The 20,384-nt window shown below is 49.0% G+C and overlaps 1 protein-coding gene across 1 annotated transcript in view; it reads left to right on the top strand.

Annotated features, from left to right (window-relative positions):
• SPTBN1 (spectrin beta, non-erythrocytic 1) overlaps positions 1-20,384 on the top strand; it is a 114,713-nt gene that overhangs the window by 64,167 nt on the left and 30,162 nt on the right. Inside the window, 16 exon segments of the mRNA XM_017821801.1 lie at positions 3,418-3,569; positions 7,568-7,741; positions 8,295-8,386; positions 8,980-9,060; positions 9,788-9,903; positions 10,749-10,861; positions 11,505-11,692; positions 12,943-13,060; positions 13,889-14,047; positions 14,733-15,035; positions 15,805-15,958; positions 16,616-17,486; positions 17,613-17,747; positions 18,350-19,039; positions 19,041-19,086; positions 19,318-19,520. Coding sequence (XP_017677290.1) covers positions 3,418-3,569; positions 7,568-7,741; positions 8,295-8,386; positions 8,980-9,060; positions 9,788-9,903; positions 10,749-10,861; positions 11,505-11,692; positions 12,943-13,060; positions 13,889-14,047; positions 14,733-15,035; positions 15,805-15,958; positions 16,616-17,486; positions 17,613-17,747; positions 18,350-19,039; positions 19,041-19,086; positions 19,318-19,520 — 3,595 coding nt within the window.

Raw genomic sequence — 20,384 nt, forward strand, 5'->3', positions numbered from 1 at the left:
ACCTGGCCCTTAGTGTGTAGGGTTTTGCACAGAGAGTCACAGTTGTGTTCTGTGCTTGGCTGAGCTGTCAGGGCTCTGAGTACCACTTTTCTCTATGTACCTTTCTTTCTGTGAAACGCACAACCAAAATTCATGGAATTTAATTCTGTGCGTGTTTTAACCCGAAACCCCAGAGCAGAAAAATGCACTTTATCAGTTAGAGAGGGTTGGTAAAGGCATTGCAAAAACCTGCTGTCATTGTGAAACACCATGTAGAAATAATCAGGAGAGGTTTGAACACGACCAGCTCCAGTCACACCACCTTCCAAACGGGCTTGGTTTGCTCTTTCCCACGTTGAGGGAAGCGATGCGGGGGTAAGAAGGGCTGGGCCTTCTCCCTCCGGGGGCTTCCGTGGCTGAGAGAGTCGGTGGGGAATCAGAGCTGTGCTCTGCCCGTGCCAAGGGCGGGATAAAGCCTGGCCTTCCTGGGTGAGCGCCCCATTAGGGGCCTGAAAGAGCTGCTGTGTCTCCGTGGTGGCATTTTCTGAGATAAGTTGCTGGCAGGGAGCACGTGGGGCCTGGCTCCTGTGTGGTGCTGCAGGGCTTTCCCACGGGCTGCAGGCTGCTCTGGGGCAACCAGGGATCTCCCTGCTTTTGGCCCTTCTTGCTGGGAATCAGAGGGGAGATGGGAAGAAAATGAGGAGCCATGGATAGCTCCAGCTGCCATGATAGCTCCAGCACTGACGCTGCATGTGAAGAGCCGGCTGTAGGCTCAGCACGAGCAGTCGGTGCTGGCAGCAGCACAGCTGCGGTCCCAGGAGACATTGTCCCCCTGTTTGGATGTGGTGGGTGAGCGGGAGGAGGGCAGTGCCTGAGGATGGGTGGGGAGCAGGTGAGAGCAGCACAGCCAGAGCAGTACAGTGAGAGCGAGCGGGGCGGGAGCAGAGGGGGGACCAGAGAAACCAGCCCCGCAGAAAACAGGAAACCAGGACCACAGAGAGCAAGAGGGAGGAGACGGGAAGGCAGAGGGGGAGAGGCAGCCACTGCTTGAACTAGAGCAAGGAAAACACACGTGAGGGCACCACCATCAGCTCTCGGGGCACAGAGGGCCTCCAGCCGGGCAGGGAGGGACTGGAGGCTCTGTCCCATCCTCTCCACTCCGATCATTCACTGTGCTTAAGGATGCTGAGGCAACACAGAAGGCAAGGAGCCAGTGGAGCTTTCTCAGGGTGCTTTCCCTGAGTCCCCACTGCCTGAAGAAAGCACTGTCTTGTCCTCCTTTAGGGCCACTGATGGTGGTGGGGAAGCCTTTTTCAGAAAGCAGTGCCTGGGCCACATCGATGCTGTCCCCAGGTGGGACCCACCTTCCCCCTCCTGGAAGGGCTGTCTGGAGCCTCTGCTCTCGTGGCTTCCTGGCCTTGCTTTCAGCAGCAGAAGCTCCCAAGCTGCTGTCAGTTAATCCCGTGGCACCAAAGGCTCCACAGCCTCACTTGGCACGGGATTACATTTCCCACATCGTGTCTTTCATCTGCTCAAAATTAGGCATCTTCTTGTACTAAAACCACATGGAAGTTCTTTTCCCACCCATTACTTTTGCCATGATCCCAAACTGGGAAGTCTGTTGTAACCATAACTTTTGACCACAGATGTTTGTGATGGGTGGCTTTATGATGGTATTTGGTAGCTTTTTTTGTTTTACATAATATTTTCTATATCCAGCTTTATTTTTAGATCCTGTACATCCGCATTTCTCTTTCGAGTGAGCGTAACCACAGGGATCTCTGAATGTTGTGCTTCTGTGTAGAGACTACAGTGACTAAATAAACAAACTTGCTGAGTTGTTTTGGGGCTTGTTCAAGCCGGTGAAGGGAGATGTGGTAATTTCTGTTAGAAATTTCTTTAAAAAGCACCAGCTATTGCAAGGTTTCTCTTCTGTGACTCATTTCAAAAAAGTACTTCAAGTAAAGGCATGGGTTACTACAAGCAGATATGTAGATCCATATTTACTTGTAAATAGTTCATAAAATACATATTTCAGGCTAGTAGACACTCACTGCAGTTCCTGCTGATTTCCTGTTCTCTTCCTCTATCATAGGGATCCTCTGCCTCACATGGAGTGGGGGCAAACTGTCAGTTCCCTGAAAGCACATCACTGTTTTATCACTAACCCCACCTTTTACAGCTTGCCAAGCCCCATTTTCATTTCACACCTTATAGGGAGGTAAAAGCTGTCAGAAGTGGGGCAGTTTCAGTGCAGTAGCTTCGGTCACACCCTACCCATGGGTAGCAAGGACGAATTCAGAAATCAGTGGGAGGAACTGCAATCTCAGGGTGGGGTTTGTGCAGCTTCAGTGCAGGTCTGCTCTTCCTCCCACTTACACCATTTATTAGCTGACTTCTTGTCTTTATTCTTTTACTTGTTTTTCAGCTTTCTATCCTTTTCAGCCTCACGGCTGTGCTGAGATCATAACCCCACCATGGGAAGGGGGCACATCCTTCCTTTGGAAGGAAAGCATCCACCAAAACCTGTCAGATCTGCTCTGACATGGGTGTTTTCTCTGTTTCAAACAATGTACTCGGAGCTTTCAGAGCTGGAGACGTGTTGCATTGTGGTTTAGGATTCACCTGTCTCCATGTCCTGTTCCTGCACATGCCAGTGACTGATGAAGGCTTGGAATCATCTCTGCTTGGGAAAGCAGAGCACTTCCATTCATACATCTAGCTGTGGATTCCAGAGCCTGAGCACCTGTGTTTTGACAAATGCGGTCTGTAGTAGTTCCCAGCTCGGTGAAATGACTTTTGGCTGACAGGGAAGGGCTTCATCCAAAGCCCTTGGCAAAAGAATTTAACCACGGAGATGTATAATGCTTCTGTCTGAGAGTTCTGGGCTTGGCAGATGGCTGGGTAGGAGTTTGTGAATTAATGTGGACTGCAGCGAGCCTGTGCAGTGAGGGAGCTCTCAGCCAATGTTTTCCTGTATAAACAGTTGTGAAAGACTGGGAAGGGAAGGTGGAAAGAATCCATTTTTCTATGGCTTTAAATTAATGCAAGTCCCCGTCAGGCATGCAGTTATGGAAAAGTTCATCTTGACATTGTGTAAATACAGTTACCAGTGTTGACTCTGCAAATAAATATTGTCATGAGGAAGGAAAAAATCAGGGGGAAGCTTTGGTCTCTGCTCTCTTTTGTACCTGCCTTAATCCAAAGTGACTTGTGGTATCCGGGGGATCCGCTGTGCGTTTGTTTGCACATTGCAGAGCAGGTGAACTCAGCGGGTGAGGAAAGGTGGGTTTCCAGTGGAAAGTCTGAATTTCACCAATGATTCTCCCAAGAAGACAAGCCATACCTTTCATTTAATATGAGTTGTTTGAACATCACATCCTCACGTAGCTCCATGAGCTGTGATTTATTGGGAGTAACGTTGTGTTTTCCCCACAGATGAACGTGAGGCGGTTCAGAAGAAGACCTTCACCAAGTGGGTGAACTCCCACTTGGCACGTGTGTCCTGCCGGATTACAGACCTGTACACTGACCTTCGGGATGGAAGGATGCTCATCAAACTGCTGGAAGTTCTCTCAGGAGAGAGACTTGTGAGTGTCTGTTCGTGTCCATTGTGGGTTTTGGTTTGGGGTGGGCTTTTGGTGAGTCCTTGGCTCCACTCGAGTGCAGCAAAACCGAGCACTGAGGGTTCAGCACTGCAAATGTCTTTTTACACTTGAAAGGAGAAAAAAGAGCTCTATTGCTTCAGCTGGATCCAGACACCATTAGAATATCTTCCTACTGGTTTCGGTGGGAATCAAAGGCAGTCTTCTTCAAAGGTTCCTTGCTGGTAAGCTGCTGAGTGCTTCCAGCAGCAGGTTCCCTGCTCCCCAGTCTGACAGGCACAGAGCACTGGATTGTGCTCAGAGCTTGGGCTCTCTTTGGTTAGGGGGATATCTAAAATGAATTGAAATACATGGGTGAAACTCTTCCTTTGGGTGTGCTGAGACACCCCTGGTACCAGCACAGGGGGGTGGGAGTGAGAAAGGCCCTGGAGTGCAGACTGGGTGTCAGGGAACAGCAGGGTATCCGTTTTTCCCTCAGTTCCTGAAATGATGGCCATGCTCTTAACTGCCTAATTTACTGCAATCTTTTCAAAGAAATACGGGTCTGTAGCTAAGACCCAGGGCTACGTGGGGCTGCAGCTGTGTAATCACTTGTCATCAAGCTCTCCTATTAGTGGAACTGCATGGCTTAAGACTCTGCTTAATGAGTTGAACATATGGCCAGTGTAGTGTGTGCGTGGTGAGGCAAGAGAGGAGCTTTCTGAGTGCATCTGTGAGGGCCAGGCAGCTCTGGGGGGCACAGAAGTGCCTGTGTGGGCAGAGGTAACTCCTGGGTTTGCCAGCTGCAGTTTGCTCCAAGCCCTTGCTCTCTGCCAGGTGTTGGGTTTGACGTGCTCCCTGCAGGCAGCAGGTGTTTGCTCAAGGGATAACCCAGACCAACGTGCCCCACGAGGGGAGGGTTGGGGCAGCAGCTGTGCCAGCTCTGCTGAGGTGTCCCTGCCTGCCTGCAGGCTCTACCTGGCAGTGGCACTGAGGAAGCTCAGAGCAGTCCTGGCACTGTGGTGGCACCATTCATTGGCATTTGTCACTCCAGCTTTTGGGAAATGCAGACCAGGGTGGGGAGGGGGCACTTGCACCATGGTTTGCTATCACACTGGCAGCTGCCACACCAGCACAAATTCCCTTTGCAGCGTCCTTATCTGGGGCTGGAGGACAGCAGGCTCTGTTTGAACAGGACATTCCACCACACCTTCCTCTGCAATGCACTGAACCTTGAGACAATTACACACACCACAAGTATTCCAGGAGGATCGGCACAGCAGCCACTTGCTGATGTTCTTCACTCTTTTGGAATTTATGTTAGTGGGTATTGCTTAAGTTCTGACATCTCCACGGCCACCAAGAGGAATCTAAAGGCAGAAAGCCTTAAATGCAGAAAGCTTAAAATCAAGAAATGTTAAATGCTAAGAAAGCAGAAACTAGCCTCCAGAAGTATTTTAATATGGTATGTTAACTGGTGCAATGGAACAAACAGGAATTGCTTCCTCGCTTTTGAAACTGGGATTCACATTCTGGAGCTGGAATCATATTCCTATGGAGCACTCTGGGATTTAGGATGCTGATCAGGGAAGCAGGGCTGCTCTTTGCTCTATCTAAGACCTCCAGCCACAACCCTGCGTTTTACAAAAGCTGTTGTGATTCTTATTGATGAAAACCCAGAGCCTTGGAGGTCTGTTAGGGAAACTCAAAGTGAGAGCATCCAGTAAGGACAACACCTGCATCTTCTTGACTTTGCTAAGCTTGATTCCTAATCTTAGTGTTTAGCCCAGACCTTCCTACACAAGGTCCTCTGTGCAGCACAGTATTTGAGAGAAGCTGATGGCATGCCATGGTCTCTCTGAGCACAGTGGGGAAGGATCCAGCCTGCATGAAAGGACAGCTGTGATTTGGTTTGCACACACTGTTTACCAGCTTCTCCCAGACAGAAAAATAAAGCTGGGAATTGTTTTCAGCATAAGATTAAGCATTTAGCTCAGTTTCTTCCATAACTAAATAAAGGATTAGTAAATTCCTTACAATTCCTGGATGCTCAAAGGTCAAACCATTTAAGCACTTCTCTGTAGTGAGTTCTGTCACATTTTCCCTTGGAAAGGGGAAGGGGTTTGATGTAAACCAGTTTTCCTGTAATATGTGTGTGCAGACTGGGTTTAGGTGCCTCCTTTCCCTCTGCTCAGTACCTGGAGCTGTGCAGCCCAGTAACTGTGCAAGTTATGTCTCACTGTCTCATCCTGAGGCTGTGCAGGGCAGTGTGGCAAGCACAGCCACACCTTGCACAAACCAGACTCAGACGCCTCTTCCTCTAAATAAAACATGTCTTGTGAGTGGCCCTGGCTCTGCCACCGCGGTGCTGGAGCTCCTGAGGGCACGGGGGAGCTGCTCAAGCCGTTTTCTTTCTGCTCAGCGGCGTGAGCGTTAGAGACAGTGCAGCTCCTGCCTCTGGAGCTGAGGAAGGCCGTGTTAAGGCAGGGACAGGCCCAGGTGTGCCACCGCTGCTGGGAACTGGCCACAGGCACAGTCCTTGCTGAGGGCTGGGCACGTCCTTGTGAGGGTGAGCCCGCCTTCAGAGCCGCTCCCGGTTCCGGGCGTGGCACAGGGCTGGGGTGAGCCCTGGGTGCAGCCAGGCCTCCGCCCTCCCTCCCGCCTGCAACAGCCTCCCTGCCCGTGTTTTGTAAGGTGCAGTCAGAGCTGGGGTCCAGCTTATCCCACTGCCGGGTGATGGGTGGTGCAGTGAGAGGCTGGATCCGGATGGGCCCTGCAGGAGGAGGGATCTCCGGCTGCCTCAGTCCTGCTGCTGGGCCCTGTGCTGGCAGTGTGGGGGTGGGTGGTGTGTGCACAGGGTGCACATCCAGTCGGGTCCTCTTTGCAGGGACGTTCGTACCCCACAGCAGTGGCAGCTCCTGGGAATTGTCGCCCTTGCTGGGAGCTGTGGGTGACTCTCTCTGCCCCGGGAGGGCTGGCTGAGGCTGAAGCTCGAACCACCACACGGCCTCAGGGTTGGTGTGTCCCAAAGGGCATCTCTGTGGCAAGTGTTCCCTCTGCACCATCCCTGTGGCACGGGCTGTGTTTCTAGGGACTGAAACTCTTCCCTTCAGTGCAGGCTGGGGTGAGGATTTTGCCTGGGCTATTTCCATGGCCGGTTAATTACTTTCACTGCAGAAAACAAGGAAATTATGCTGATTAGTAGTTTGGCTGAGTACCTTTGGTGACATCCCAGTAAGCACTGAACAGGCTCTTCAGCTGTAATCCTCATCTGCAGAACAAAGTGCCTTTAATTTTATTCAGGTTTGCAGCAGATTTCTGCAGGCTGTTAATGTATTCACTGCTTTTTTCAGTTGCACTGGGCCTTCATGAAATCGTGTTATGTTGGTGTAACTGATTTTTTAATTAGTATTTTTACTTTTTTCTTCCTATAAAGAAAGTTTTTGGAATAAATCTCTGTTATTTTCTTACTATTTATCCTATTTACTGACCAAAAAAAAAAAAAAAAAAGGCAATGCCACTTCTTGCTTGAGGGGTTTTATTGAGTGGCTTATTGTCCAAACCTGAGCTGCCTTTTTGGAGAGGGTGCAACTGTATTTCAGAGCATTCATTACCAATTCCCTCTATTTGCCAGTTATCAACTGGTTTCATATCTTTATCTTTGCAGAATCTTCTCTTTTAGTGTGGAAGAACTTGTACTTGGGAAAATGTAACAGGTGTGGCACGATGTGAACAGAATAATTTCTCTTCCAGCTAGTGAGGGAATATCCCAGACAGGAAAGATGAGGGAAATAAGAGGGCAAAGTTCTCTGAAAGGCAGATGAACCTGGTGCCATGTCTTGGCTTTTCCACCATGGGTTTGACTCGTGCTGCCATTATCCTGGTGAAAAGGGGCTGGAAGATGCAAGGAGCCGTTTTGTCCCTGGAATTTGAAGTACAAATGCAAACAGTGTTGCTGTCTGGAAGTGCAGAACATGGTGTTTATGTTTCCTTTTTCCTTCCAGCCTAAACCAACTAAAGGAAGGATGCGCATCCACTGCCTGGAGAACGTGGATAAAGCCCTCCAGTTCCTGAAAGAGCAAAGAGTGCACCTAGAAAACATGGGATCTCATGATATTGTGGATGGGAATCACAGGCTGACTCTGGGCCTTATTTGGACCATTATCCTGAGGTTCCAGGTAAGGCTGTGTGCATGCACACACACACTCCTGGCTGTGCTTTCCAGCCTCATTAGGAACACTCCAGGAAGGAGCAGAGTACACCCAGCTGCTCCCCCAGGATGGGGTGGGAAGTGTTTGGGTACCTCGGGATAAATTAGTCCTTGTGGAGCTGCTGATGTGCAGTGGGGGTTTCCTGTGTGCAAAGGCACGTGGCTTTATTTCTAAATCCCTAATGAACATGAAGCTCCAGTCACAGGCCTCTTCCCTGGACCCACCTCCATGGGGTTATCCATACCCTGGCTGACTTGGCACTGACAGGATTAAGGAATTGCTTTAGTGTCCCAGCTGACATCTCTTGTTTTCCAGCATGTTGGTCTTTGCCCACAGTTAAAAAAGGCTGGAAAGTCCTTTTGCAGAAAGAATAATAAATCCATATGCTGAATATATAATTTATAATGAATAGCATAGTAATAAATATTTAATAACGTTAACTTTGGTGTTTCTCAGTGTTCTTTTCATCTTTTCATGTGTTCTCTCAGAGAAATATTGAAAACTTCTATGTTCATTTTAGATCCAGGATATCAGTGTTGAAACTGAGGACAACAAAGAGAAGAAATCTGCTAAAGATGCTTTGCTTTTGTGGTGCCAGATGAAAACAGCTGGGTGAGTGTGGATTAAGTGATTATTTCCAAAGCTCTTACAGCATTTTGAGTTTTCATTGAAATAATTTTAAATGGGCAAACAAATATCTCTCCTTAAGTGGATTCAGCCAAGAGAAGCGAATTGATGTTTCTAAGTTAGAAATTCTGAATTTCTGATATTAGTGCTGAGAGATAAACATACAAATCTGATAATCCATGAGTATATATAGTAATATGCTGACTTTTTCACCCTATTCTGAAGAAATAACGATGCTTCAGATGTTTGCCACCAACTTTCCCCTCTTCCCATATATATGGGAATATTTCTCTGACAGTATCCTTCTTGAAAATTTAAATATCCATTTGTAGGAATTCAGTGTGTTTCTTCCATTGAACCTGGATGTCCCTGTGTTGATATGGGACACTCCAGCATTATTCAAGTGGTACTTCATCTTCTTCTTCCAAGAACTCTCATGAAAGTGATCCATGAGCAGCCTGAAATTTTTGGAGAGGTGCAAAATAGCCAGCTCACCAACCCAGTGATGTTTGCTGGGTATCCCCTGCTGCAGTGGGGCTGCTGTACTGATCACACTCTCCTGGTTTTTGTTCTGCCAGTTACCCCAACGTCAACATCCACAACTTCACAACGAGCTGGAGGGACGGGATGGCTTTCAATGCACTGATACACAAGCACAGGTACGTGGGGTGAGGGTCTGCCCTGGCTTTGCAGTCACCTCTCAGCTTGAGCTTCAAATCCCTGAAGAGGAGGAAGCTGAGGAATTGCTGAGAGTTCTACAGCAACTCGCCTTGCTTTGGGCTTTACAGCCCTTGTGGTCACTGTGAGCTCAGCTGGGCAGCAGCTTCTCACATCACAAGTCAAAACAGGTTGTGTTTGGTTTCAGGAGAATAAATTACACCCCTAATTATTTGGGTTTGGTTTGGTTCTTGTATCTTAGTGAGGAACCCGTGACCAGCTCTGGTTGCCTAGAATTTGGGGTGGGAGGGGGAAACCACACACACAGCAACCTGGAGGGGAAGGGAATCCCTGCACAAGGATGGCAGGCGTGGTGCTGTGCTGGCATGGCTGGGGATGGTGCCCATGGCAAGCTGAGGAGGAGTGATCCGGACGGCTCTCACGCTTCCATGGCCAGGAGGAGACACTCGTGACCACAACTTAGTTCTTTCCTCTCCAGGGTGACCTTCCCTGCTGTTTAGCTCTCCTCTGTTCCTTCCCATGGCTGGGTCCTGCCGTGCCATGTGCTGGGCATTGCTCCATTCCTTTCACACTGCCCTGCAAATGCACAGGGCTGAGGGGCACGTGAAAGCTTGGCCAGGTTTCTGGGGGTTGGACATGTTAGTTAGTTCATTTGAGGGTGGCTGCACTGTGCTTTGGGAAATCTAAAGAATTTTCCATCCTGTCTAGGCCTGATCTGATTGATTTTGACAAGCTGAAGAAATCAAATGCACACTACAATCTGCAGAATGCTTTTAACCTTGCAGAGCAACACCTTGGTCTTACCAAGCTTCTGGACCCCGAGGGTAAGAACTGCTGCAGTTTCAGCACTTCAGGGCTCTTTGTGGGCTCTTTTCTCCCACCCCTCCTTGTCAGAGCACATCTCTGTGATAGCTTTTTGTGCTCCAGAGCAGCTGGGTGCTGCTGACTCACCTGGTGATACAGCCAGGGAGGGAGGGAGGGAATGCAGGGTGTCTCCTGCAGAAAACTGAGCAGCAGGAGCACAAGAGCCCTTAATCCTGGCCATGTATCCCTAAAGTCATTCCAGTCAGGGGCATCCCTCTGATCTGCTCTGAGAAGCAGAAGGATCTCAGCCCATGCTTTCATGGCAGTGTGTGCTCACTGCTGGGACAAACACCTTTCCTGTCACAGGGCACAGGTCATGTGTTTGGGTGAGTTTCTTCTTGCCTGTTTCCCAGTGCCTCAGAATTGCTGCAGGAGAGGAAATATTTTGTTTTCCATCTGTATCTCTTGGATTTACCTGGACAGACAAACCATTAGGTTTGAATTCCTGTCTCCAAATGCTGACAGAGCACTGAAGTTCTCAATTAACAGTAGTTCTGTCAACTCACACAGGCACCAGAGGAGTAATTTGGCCATGCCCAAGCTGTGGCACAGTCTGACTGTAGTGCCCAAAGGCCCCATGCTTTAGCCCCAGTCCACACTAACCCACAGGGATAAAGCTGCACTTAGTGACAGAGTTCAGTCCTGTCCAGAACCAGTCCAAAGCTGCTCAGTTTATTTCTGATGAGGAGACAAACCTGACACTGACCCATCTCTGACTGCCAACACCTCCTTGGTGCACTGTGAGCTCTGGTGGTGTAACCCCTGCACCCTCAGCACGCTGACATAACTCTTGTTTGGTTTGCAGATATCAGTGTTGATCACCCTGATGAAAAGTCAATCATCACCTATGTGGTGACCTATTACCACTACTTCTCCAAGATGAAAGCTTTAGCTGTTGAAGGAAAACGGATCGGCAAGGTTTGCAAGTTTAAATTATAAATTGTTGCAAATCAGGCAAAATATTGCTGAGGTTTTTTGGGTGTTAGCTTTCGAGGAGTTCCACTCCATGGTAGTTTTTAGTTTTGCTTTTGAACATGTTTTGACTGTTCAGTGTTCCCACATGTCAGTGAGGAGTAGTTAATTTCCAGCTGCCTCACTTTAGAAAACACTTGGCTGGTGTTTTATTTTTGCTTGTTAATTTTGCTTCCTTGCTGCTTTTTCTTTCTCATTAACTGCTCCTCACCTTCCGGGTCCTCTGTCCCTTCTGGAGCCCAGAGAAGTCCCTCATTTCAAACACGTGCAGTCCCTCTGTGCCCTTTGGTGACATTACCCCCGCCCTTCCAGCTGGCAGAGTGACCATGAACCCTTTTTAAGCTCTGCCCCGCTGTTGCCATGGGATCATGGGAATTCACTGCTGCAAAATGCTCCCATTCCTCAGGGATGCTGTCCCCGTGGCACTCAGTGCTCTGATTCAGAGCCCGGGTCTCCCAGCACACCTCCCAGTGTGGCTGGTGGGATGTGAGTGCTCAAGGAGCACTGCCCTGGGGACTCACTGCCCTGGGGACTCACTGCCCTGGGGACTCAGTGCCCTGGGGACTGACGGGGTGTTGTGCTCGTGCAGGTGCTCGACAACGCCATCGAAACGGAGAAGATGATCGAGAAGTACGAGTCACTGGCCTCCGACCTGCTGGAGTGGATCGAGCAGACCATCATCATCCTCAACAACCGCAAGTTCGCCAACTCCCTGGTGGGGGTGCAGCAGCAGCTGCAGGCCTTCAACACCTACCGCACCGTGGAGAAACCGCCCAAGTCAGTCTGGGCCCGGCCTGGGCCGAGCTCTGCGCTTGTCGGGTTTAGTCAGCCGTGGGTTTCTTTGCAAACAAACACACCCCAGTCACCCTCGTGGTGCTGAAGGGTTTATTTTCTGATCGGTGCTCACTGATGGTACTCGGGGCCTGTTTGTTTCCTGCTGTTCAGTGTGCAGGCACTGACAACAGCGAGGAGAAAAGTGTGTCTCCTGCAGGAGCTGGGAGTCCTGGAAGCTGTCCCTGCTCTCAGATGCCTGTCTTATCACATGAGTGGTAATAGCACAGTGTGGCAGTACAGTAATATCACCACTCGTGCTTTTAATAGCAGTGTGTGATACCAATACAGTGCTATTAAAAGATCCCCACTGCTTATCCAAAATCAAGGGGAAGCGTGTCTGGCTTTGTGAAACAGCCCTGCTTACTAAAACTGATACAAACAAAACTGCAACTTATTTTGAGAAAGCTTCTTTTAGCATCATGATATCAGATCTATTTATTTTTGTCTAATATAAGTTCTAATGGATAATAATCACAACCCAAAACATGACAGAGTATCCAGACGTCTTCTAGAATTGCAGAGTATTCCCTAGTGCTTATGGAGTTTGTTTATTTCCCAGGCGTACAAGTCAGGGAAAACAGTGGGAAGAGTTTAGTGACTGCAGTGGGCTTTAAATAAAACTTCCATTTCTTGTGCTGATGGAGTGAACTAGGGCAAGGCACGTACTGGAATAAAGAAAATGCAGTTTTCTGTCCCCCAAGGGGGTTTAAATCCAAACACTCAGACAACTGACTTCTGTGGGGTTGCTTTTGCTGTCTGACCCAAGTGGCTCCAGGGGAAGTGTGGGCTATTTCCATTGCTTCCAGCTTCCACAGAAGATGGAGGTGTTTATCCGAATGCTCCACTCTTCATGTCAACATTTTAAAGAAGCTCTTTATTACAGTTTGTTATAGTTGACTGTATTCAGTATGTTATAGAAGTGCCTCTCTGAGAGGGTGGGGAGGCCCTGGCACAGATTGCCCAGAGAAGCTGTGGCTGCCCCATCCCTGGGAGTGTCCAAGGCTGGGTTGGATGGGGCTTGGAGCAACCTGGGCTAGGGGAAGGTGTCCCTGCCCATGGCAGGGGGTGGCACTGAATGGGCTTTAAGGTCCCTTCCAGCCCAAAGCATTCTGTGACTCCGTGTTTCTATGATTACAGTTTAGTAGCAATGAAAGCTTAATTGTGACTCAATTCTCTTGCAAAACTTTGTTTAGATTTACAGAAAAAGGAAACCTGGAAGTGCTGCTTTTTACCATCCAAAGCAAAATGAGAGCCAACAATCAGAAAGTGTACATGCCAAGGGAGGGCAAACTCATCTCTGACATTAACAAGGTAACCAGAGCCAGCCTCTCCTGGGGGACTCAGGGTTTTGTTGTCTTCTGTGGCCTCATCCAGGGAGCAGCAGCCTGCACAGCTCTCCTGGTTGCAGGAGGAATGCCCAAAATACTTGTGTTTCAGGCAGTTTCACATCTGTTCGGATTTAGAAGATTTAGTTTGTGTTTAATTGAGGGTATTTCTGTTGTCTCTGTAAGAAGATCTGAAAGGTGATTAGCTGACTTCCCACATGCTTCTAAGAGTTCTGATTTCTGTAATATCTCTGTCGTGCGTGTGAATAACATCTGGCTTTGGGGGAAAAAAGGACTCGTAAGCACCAAAAATAACCGAATTCTGCAGCTGTTTTTTTTTTCCAAAGTGGATGTAATAAAGAACAACAATTGTATGTTGATTTTAGAGGTGAGAGGCCATAAATCTCTAATTCCCATTTCCTAAAGGAGGAAGATAGAATCTGCTTGTTTGGCAGTAATGCTCAGGAGATTTTATTTTTTTTTAAACAAATGCTTTCTTACACATTCAAGCCAGTGGTTTGCTCAGGCAAAGAAAGAAGCAGAGAAAATGCATCTGAGATAAACAACTCTTACAGCCCTTGCTCAAAAAATGACTGACTAAATTGAGAACAGATTGAAGTCATGTGCTTATATGAGCAAACAAGGTGTTTTGTAGCCAGAGCAAACCGGATTTGTTGGCTTATAACTTAATGAGCCAGTTTGGTGAAAGTTGCCTGTGGTGACTTCAGTCCTGGTTCCATGCAAAAGAGATGAGATTTATCATAACTTAGAAGAATGTGTGTTTAGAAGACGCGTTTTTTCCCCACGTCTCCAGGCCTGGGAAAGACTGGAAAAAGCTGAACATGAAAGAGAACTGGCACTGCGAAATGAGCTCATCAGACAAGAGAAACTGGAACAACTGGCGCGGAGATTCGATCGCAAGGCAGCCATGAGGGAGACCTGGCTGAGCGAGAACCAGCGCCTCGTGTCCCAGGTGCTGCTCTCAGGGGTTCTGGGGGACTAATTACAGGAATTAGAGGGCACAGTTCTTGCAAAGAGAACATTTTCTCCCCTGTGCCCCATATTTGACTGAATCTACATATGCGTGTGTTTGTTTCTGGTGTTTAGATAGTGCATATGTGTGTGTACTGTAGGTCCTGTCTTTAATGCATTGGGGATACCCCTTCCCTGGACCTATCAGGGTACTGTAGGTCCTGTCTCTAATGTATTGGGGATACCCCTTCCCTGGATCTATCAGGGTACTGTAGGTCCTGTCTTTAATGCATTGGGGATACCCCTTCCCTGGACCTATCAGCCTGTGCTCAGGAGATTTGAGGAGGAAATAACTACCCACAGTCAAGATTTTCTTTATCTGAGTGTTTTGGTGAATTCAGTGAAATTAGCCCAGGAATTAATTGAATATTTTAATATCCAAACCCCCAGCCTAATCCTGATGGCCATGTGATTCTTTCTCAGGCAGTGACTGATATCTCTGATTTTATCAGTGGCTCTCTGTTATCAGAAGTGCCTCTTGTTTTATTAAAGACTTCTTGGGTCATCTTGAGATGCCAGCTTTGCTCACAGGTGCACTGTGCACAGTCATCACTGCTGTCAGGGGTTGAGCAGTGGGGCTCCTCTCCTCAGCAGCCATCCCTGAAGAGGTGCCTCTGTCTTTGCAGGACAACTTTGGCTTCGACCTGCCTGCGGTCGAGGCTGCCACGAAGAAGCACGAGGCCATCGAGACGGACATCGCAGCCTACGAGGAGCGCGTCCAGGCCGTGGTGGCCGTGGCCAAGGAGCTGGAGACCGAGAACTACCACGACATCAAGCGCATCACCGCCAGGAAGGACAACGTCATCCGCCTCTGGGAGTACCTCCTGGAGCTGCTCCGCGCGCGCAGGCAGCGGCTCGAGATGAACCTCGGCCTGCAGAAGATTTTCCAGGAAATGCTGTACATTATGGACTGGATGGACGAGATGAAGGTGGGTGGGACCCGTTGGAGCACATAGACCAAATATTGTCCAGAGGTGGATGTGTCCTGTTTGGTCAAGCTTTAAGATTCATTTTGCCCCTCTGGTTTCATAGGCAAACACAGAAGATCCAAATTTGTTCCTAAGAAACAAATTCCTTATGATGATTTGTTAAAGATTAAAAACAAGCAAGGAAAAAGAACAAGTTCACTCCTATAAAAAGCCACTTTCCATCTTCAGGTCTGTCTCATAAGGGCCACAGGCTTTGGTCACAGTGCCTGGGTAAAGAGGACAGGTTTGGTGAAAGGAAATTAAATCATCTCTCTTCATCACAATTTACATGAGGAACAAGTCACCTCTTCACCTCTGTGCTTTAAAAAGCATGAATTTCTTCCTGTCTGTTCTCATGGGATTTGGGAAGGGAAAGGACCATGATTTGTCCATCAGCCAGCAGAACTTGGAAGCTGTTGGAGGAAAGAAAGCTGTGTGTAGCTCAGTGGGAGCCCACAGCACCTGGGCCCAGTGCTGCTCCTTGGTCCTGCTGAGCTAACTCAGCCTCTCATCATTCCAAACTTAAAACTCATTAAAGAGCAGGCAACTTCTTCTTAGTTGCCAGTGATTTTAAAAATATTGGCCCAAATTCCTGTCAGCCTTGTCTCTCTACATTTGGGATTGATGTCTTTAATGCACCAACAGAGAACAGTGTCATGCCTGGAGTCAGGAAGAAACAAACAGCTTAAGGCCTTCAGCCCATTTCACTTATCCTTTACATATTTATCAGGTGCTTCTGCTGTCCCAAGACTACGGCAAACACTTGCTGGGAGTTGAAGACCTGCTGCAGAAACACGCCCTGGTGGAGGCTGACATTGCCATCCAGGCTGAGAGAGTGAGAGGGGTCAATGCCTCTGCTCAGAAGTTTGCCACCGATGGAGAAGGTAACCAGCAGCCACACGCCCTTCTGTGTGTTAATTACCTGTGAGATTAGCTGCAGGGCTCGTTAGCTCTGCAGGATAGGTTGGGTGAAATTCTCCCCTGGAATCGGAGAGTCCAGCTTCAGTAGTTCCTGCTGTACTTCCCATGTCAATGATTCATTGGCCCAGGAACCTGCTCAGGAGCTGAGTGTGGCCTGGTGCTTTGCATGGCATGTCACCCTCCTCAGCAGCTGCCCTGGCTTTGTAGAGGTCACCAGAGTTCCCCATTCTGTGTTCCTGAGGCAAACAACACAGGTTGTTGGGCCCAGTCTGAGAGTGTCCCAGTTTATGCCAAGAGGAAGCAATTCCCTAGGAATTGTCACTGACTAGAGGAAATGATGCCCATTTTGTGCAGTTGTGTATGAAGCTGGTGTGAATCTGAACTCGGTGAATTTTGGTTTGGGTTTTTTGTCTTTAGGCAAAGAACAGTATTTTCTGATCTGTACTGTTGTGTGGTGGAGCTCGAGCAGCTCACACTCCCTTTCAGGAGACTAACCATGGATTCTTTGGCCTACACTTTGTAGCTGGAACAAGCAGGAATTGCAGCCTCGACGTGTGCCCCAGCTGTGGGTTTGGCAGCGAGCGAGCCCGGGTTGTAATGTGTGCTCTCTGTCCGAGCAGGGTACAAGCCGTGTGACCCGCAGGTGATCCGGGACCGCGTGGCCCACATGGAGTTCTGCTACCAGGAGCTGTGCCAGCTCGCGGCCGAGCGCCGGGCACGCCTCGAGGAGTCCCGGCGCCTCTGGAAGTTCTTCTGGGAAATGGCCGAGGAGGAGGGTTGGATCAGGGAGAAGGAGCAGATCCTGTCGTCTGATGACTACGGGAAGGATCTCACCAGCGTGGTCCGACTCCTGAGCAAACATAAGGCGTTTGAGGACGAGATGAGTGGCCGCAGTGGCCACTTCCAGCAGGCGATAAAAGAAGGTGAAGACATGATCGCGGAAGAGCACTTTGGGTCTGAGAAAATCAGAGAAAGAATTAAGGATATCCGGGAGCAGTGGGCCAACCTGGAGCAGTTATCTGCCATTAGGAAGAAGCGCCTGGAGGAAGCCTCCCTGCTTCACCAGTTCCAGGCTGACGCTGACGACATCGATGCGTGGATGTTGGACATCCTCAAAATTGTGTCCAGCAACGATGTTGGCCACGACGAGTACTCCACTCAGTCCTTGGTCAAGAAGCACAAGGATGTGGCTGAGGAGATTGCGAGCTACCGGCCCACCATCGACTCGCTGCACGAGCAGGCCAAGGCCCTGCCACAGGAACACGCCGGATCCCCGGATGTGCAGGGAAGGTTGACCGGAATCGAGGAGAGATACAAAGAGGTCGCTGAGCTCACTCGGCTGCGTAAGCAGGCCCTGCAGGACACCCTGGCTCTTTATAAGATGTTCAGTGAGGCAGACGCTTGTGAGCTTTGGATTGACGAGAAGGAGAAGTGGCTGAATAACATGCAGATTCCAGAGAAGCTGGAGGACCTGGAAGTGATCCAGCACAGGTGAGAGTGCCTTCACCGGGAAGTTAGGGAAATATGGGTGGAAGTTTTTTTTACACCAGCTTGCCTGTGGCTCAGATTCCCTAATGGCTGTGGGATGTTTTGTTTGTTTGTTTTCCCCAACTCCAGGTTTGAGAGCTTGGAACCAGAAATGAACAACCAGGCGTCCCGCGTGGCCGTCGTGAACCAGATCGCCAGGCAGCTGATGCACAGCGGCCACCCTGGCGAGAAGATCAAAGCACAGCAAGATAAACTCAACACCAGGTGAGCCAAGGCCTTGTGCTCAGGAACATGACACTGCCTGGAACAAGTATGGCGGCATCATTTGGGTTTCTAATACGTGTTTTTTAAGATATACTGATATCAGAGTGTCTTCGAGGTAGGCCCTAAGTGCTTCAAAAGGAAGGAGCTGTACCTTTCAAACATTTGATTAACAGATGGGGTTTTGCTCTTGACTTAATCAGGCTCTGAGTGTGTCAGTGCCTTGATTTGAGAGCTGGGAATTGACTGGAATGAATATGAAAAAAAAGAAACCGATATAGTTTTGTGTAAACTCACTTGGTTTTTCGCTTCACAGTAAACCAAGAGAGTGCATTTAGTGTGAGAAATCGATGTAACTGGCAATTTTTCACTTGAGGAGAAATGACACTCAGTGTGCTGGTACTTGTCACATGCTAATATTCACTATAGCTTGGTTAGTGGTTGCTTTGCTAAAAATACTGATGCTGTGGGAAGGACTGGGAAAGCCATGAGTAGCTGGGTTACACTTACCCAGCTGAGGGGAGCAACTGCTCACTGAGCAATGTTGCCGTAGCCCTTCCCCACAAGTCTCAGTTTCTCTGCTCTTCTCTCCTCACACGTTTCAGGTGGAGCCAGTTCAGAGAGCTGGTGGATAGGAAGAAGGATGCTCTGCTCTCTGCTCTAAGCATCCAGAACTACCATCTCGAATGTAATGAAACCAAATCCTGGATCAGGGAAAAGACCAAAGTGATCGAGTCCACCCAGGACCTGGGTAACGACCTGGCAGGAGTGATGGCCCTGCAGAGGAAGCTGACGGGCATGGAGCGGGACCTGGTGGCCATCGAGGCCAAGCTCAGCGACCTGCAGAAGGAGGCAGAGAAGCTGGAGTCTGAGCACCCCGACCAGGCACAGGCCATCCTCTCACGGCTCGCAGAAATCAATGATGTGTGGGAGGAGATGAAGACCACCCTGAAGAACCGGGAGGAGTCCCTGGGAGAGGCGAGCAAGCTGCAGCAGTTCCTGAGGGACCTGGATGACTTCCAGTCGTGGCTCTCCAGGACACAGACTGCCATCGCGTCCGAAGACATGCCCAACACCCTGACAGAGGCTGAGAAGCTGCTCACCCAGCACGAGAACATTAAGAACGAGATCAACAACTACGAGGAAGATTATCAGAAGATGAGGGACATGGGGGAGATGGTGACACAGGGGCAAACTGATGCTCAGTACATGTTCCTACGCCAGCGCCTGCAGGCCTTGGACACTGGATGGAACGAGCTCCACAAGATGTGGGAGAACAGGCAGAATCTCCTTTCCCATTCTCAGAGACACCAAGCAAGCAGAAGCCTTTCTTAATAACCAGGCAAGTGGTCAAGATATACCTGACTTAATTCCTATAGGTTGGCACTGTATACTGTAAGCAGTTAGCAGACAAAATCATTTGGCAGGAGAGCCACAAATAGATAAATTGCCTTTTTTAAACTGCATTTTGCTTGGAACAGTTCTTGGGAGATGAGTGCTGAGTCTGTTGTTGCAGCAGCAGCACAGCCTGAGTGTAACCCTTTTCCCTCTCTGATCTCTGCTGTAATCCCAGGAGTACGTTCTGGCACACACAGAGATGCCCACCACCTTGGAAGGAGCAGAGGCTGCCATTAAAAAGCAGGAGGATTTCATGACCACGATGGATGCCAATGAGGAGAAGATCAATGCGGTTGTGGAGACTGGCAGGAGGCTCGTTAGTGATGGGAACATTAACTCTGATAAAATCCAGGAGAAAGTGGACTCTATTGATGACAGGTAAGGTCAGAACAATGGCACAATGTAGCTGTTGGTAACTGAATTCTGTTCTCTGAGAGATGCCCTTTTGCCAGGATCCAAAGGCAAAGGAAAAGCTAGAAAATGTCTGTTGAAGACTATTTCTTTTGTCCTGTGGAAAAATAGGAACTGCTGTGTTTCAAAACCAGGCTAATCTTAATTAAATAATACCTCTCTCACTTCCTAGAGGCTTGCTGGGTAATGAGCTCCTGCCCAGGATTCAACTGTTTGAGGGGTGCCATGTAATTCTGGAGTAAGAGCAGGCTTGGTGCTGTGGTGGGAGCTGTAGCAGTAGCTGTGTCTGGTTCCACAAGCCTTGGTTTCCTCTGCTCCCTCCTGGCTGTTCCTGTTCTTCCTCTGAAGGAGGAATGTGGCTCTTCAGGAGTGGGATTGGCATTGCATCCACCCCACCCTCAGCTTTGATCTCCTCTTCCAGCTTGTCTGGCCCCTCTGCAATCAGATTAGGCAGCACTGGTACAAATGTGCCTTTCAGCCTGGAACAAGTATTTTGCCTTCTCTCTCTGGCTGTGGCATGGATGCTATAGAACATTAAGAGTTCCTTTGTCTTTGAAACCCAAATGCTCAGTTTTCATGGCTGTGATTCATGTTCTTTCTGCTTTTGGGTAGGATAAAAGTGCATTCTTTCAAGACACTTTTCCGTTGTGTCAGAACACAGCAGTGAACTGTCCAGTGTTACTGGTGACCCTTCCTTTGAGCCCTCTGACAGCCCAACCCCAAGGATTCCCCACATTTCCATTCTCTAACCAGCTTGTCTCCAGACTCCAGGGAGCATCTGCAAAGGCCAACAAGAGGAGATTATATGAAAGCAGTCAAGGGGACAGCTAG

Source organism: Lepidothrix coronata, unplaced genomic scaffold, assembly GCF_001604755.1.
Source record: "Lepidothrix coronata isolate B3197 unplaced genomic scaffold, Lepidothrix_coronata-1.0 Scaffold92, whole genome shotgun sequence".
In the NCBI taxonomy this organism is placed as follows: domain Eukaryota; kingdom Metazoa; phylum Chordata; class Aves; order Passeriformes; family Pipridae; genus Lepidothrix; species Lepidothrix coronata.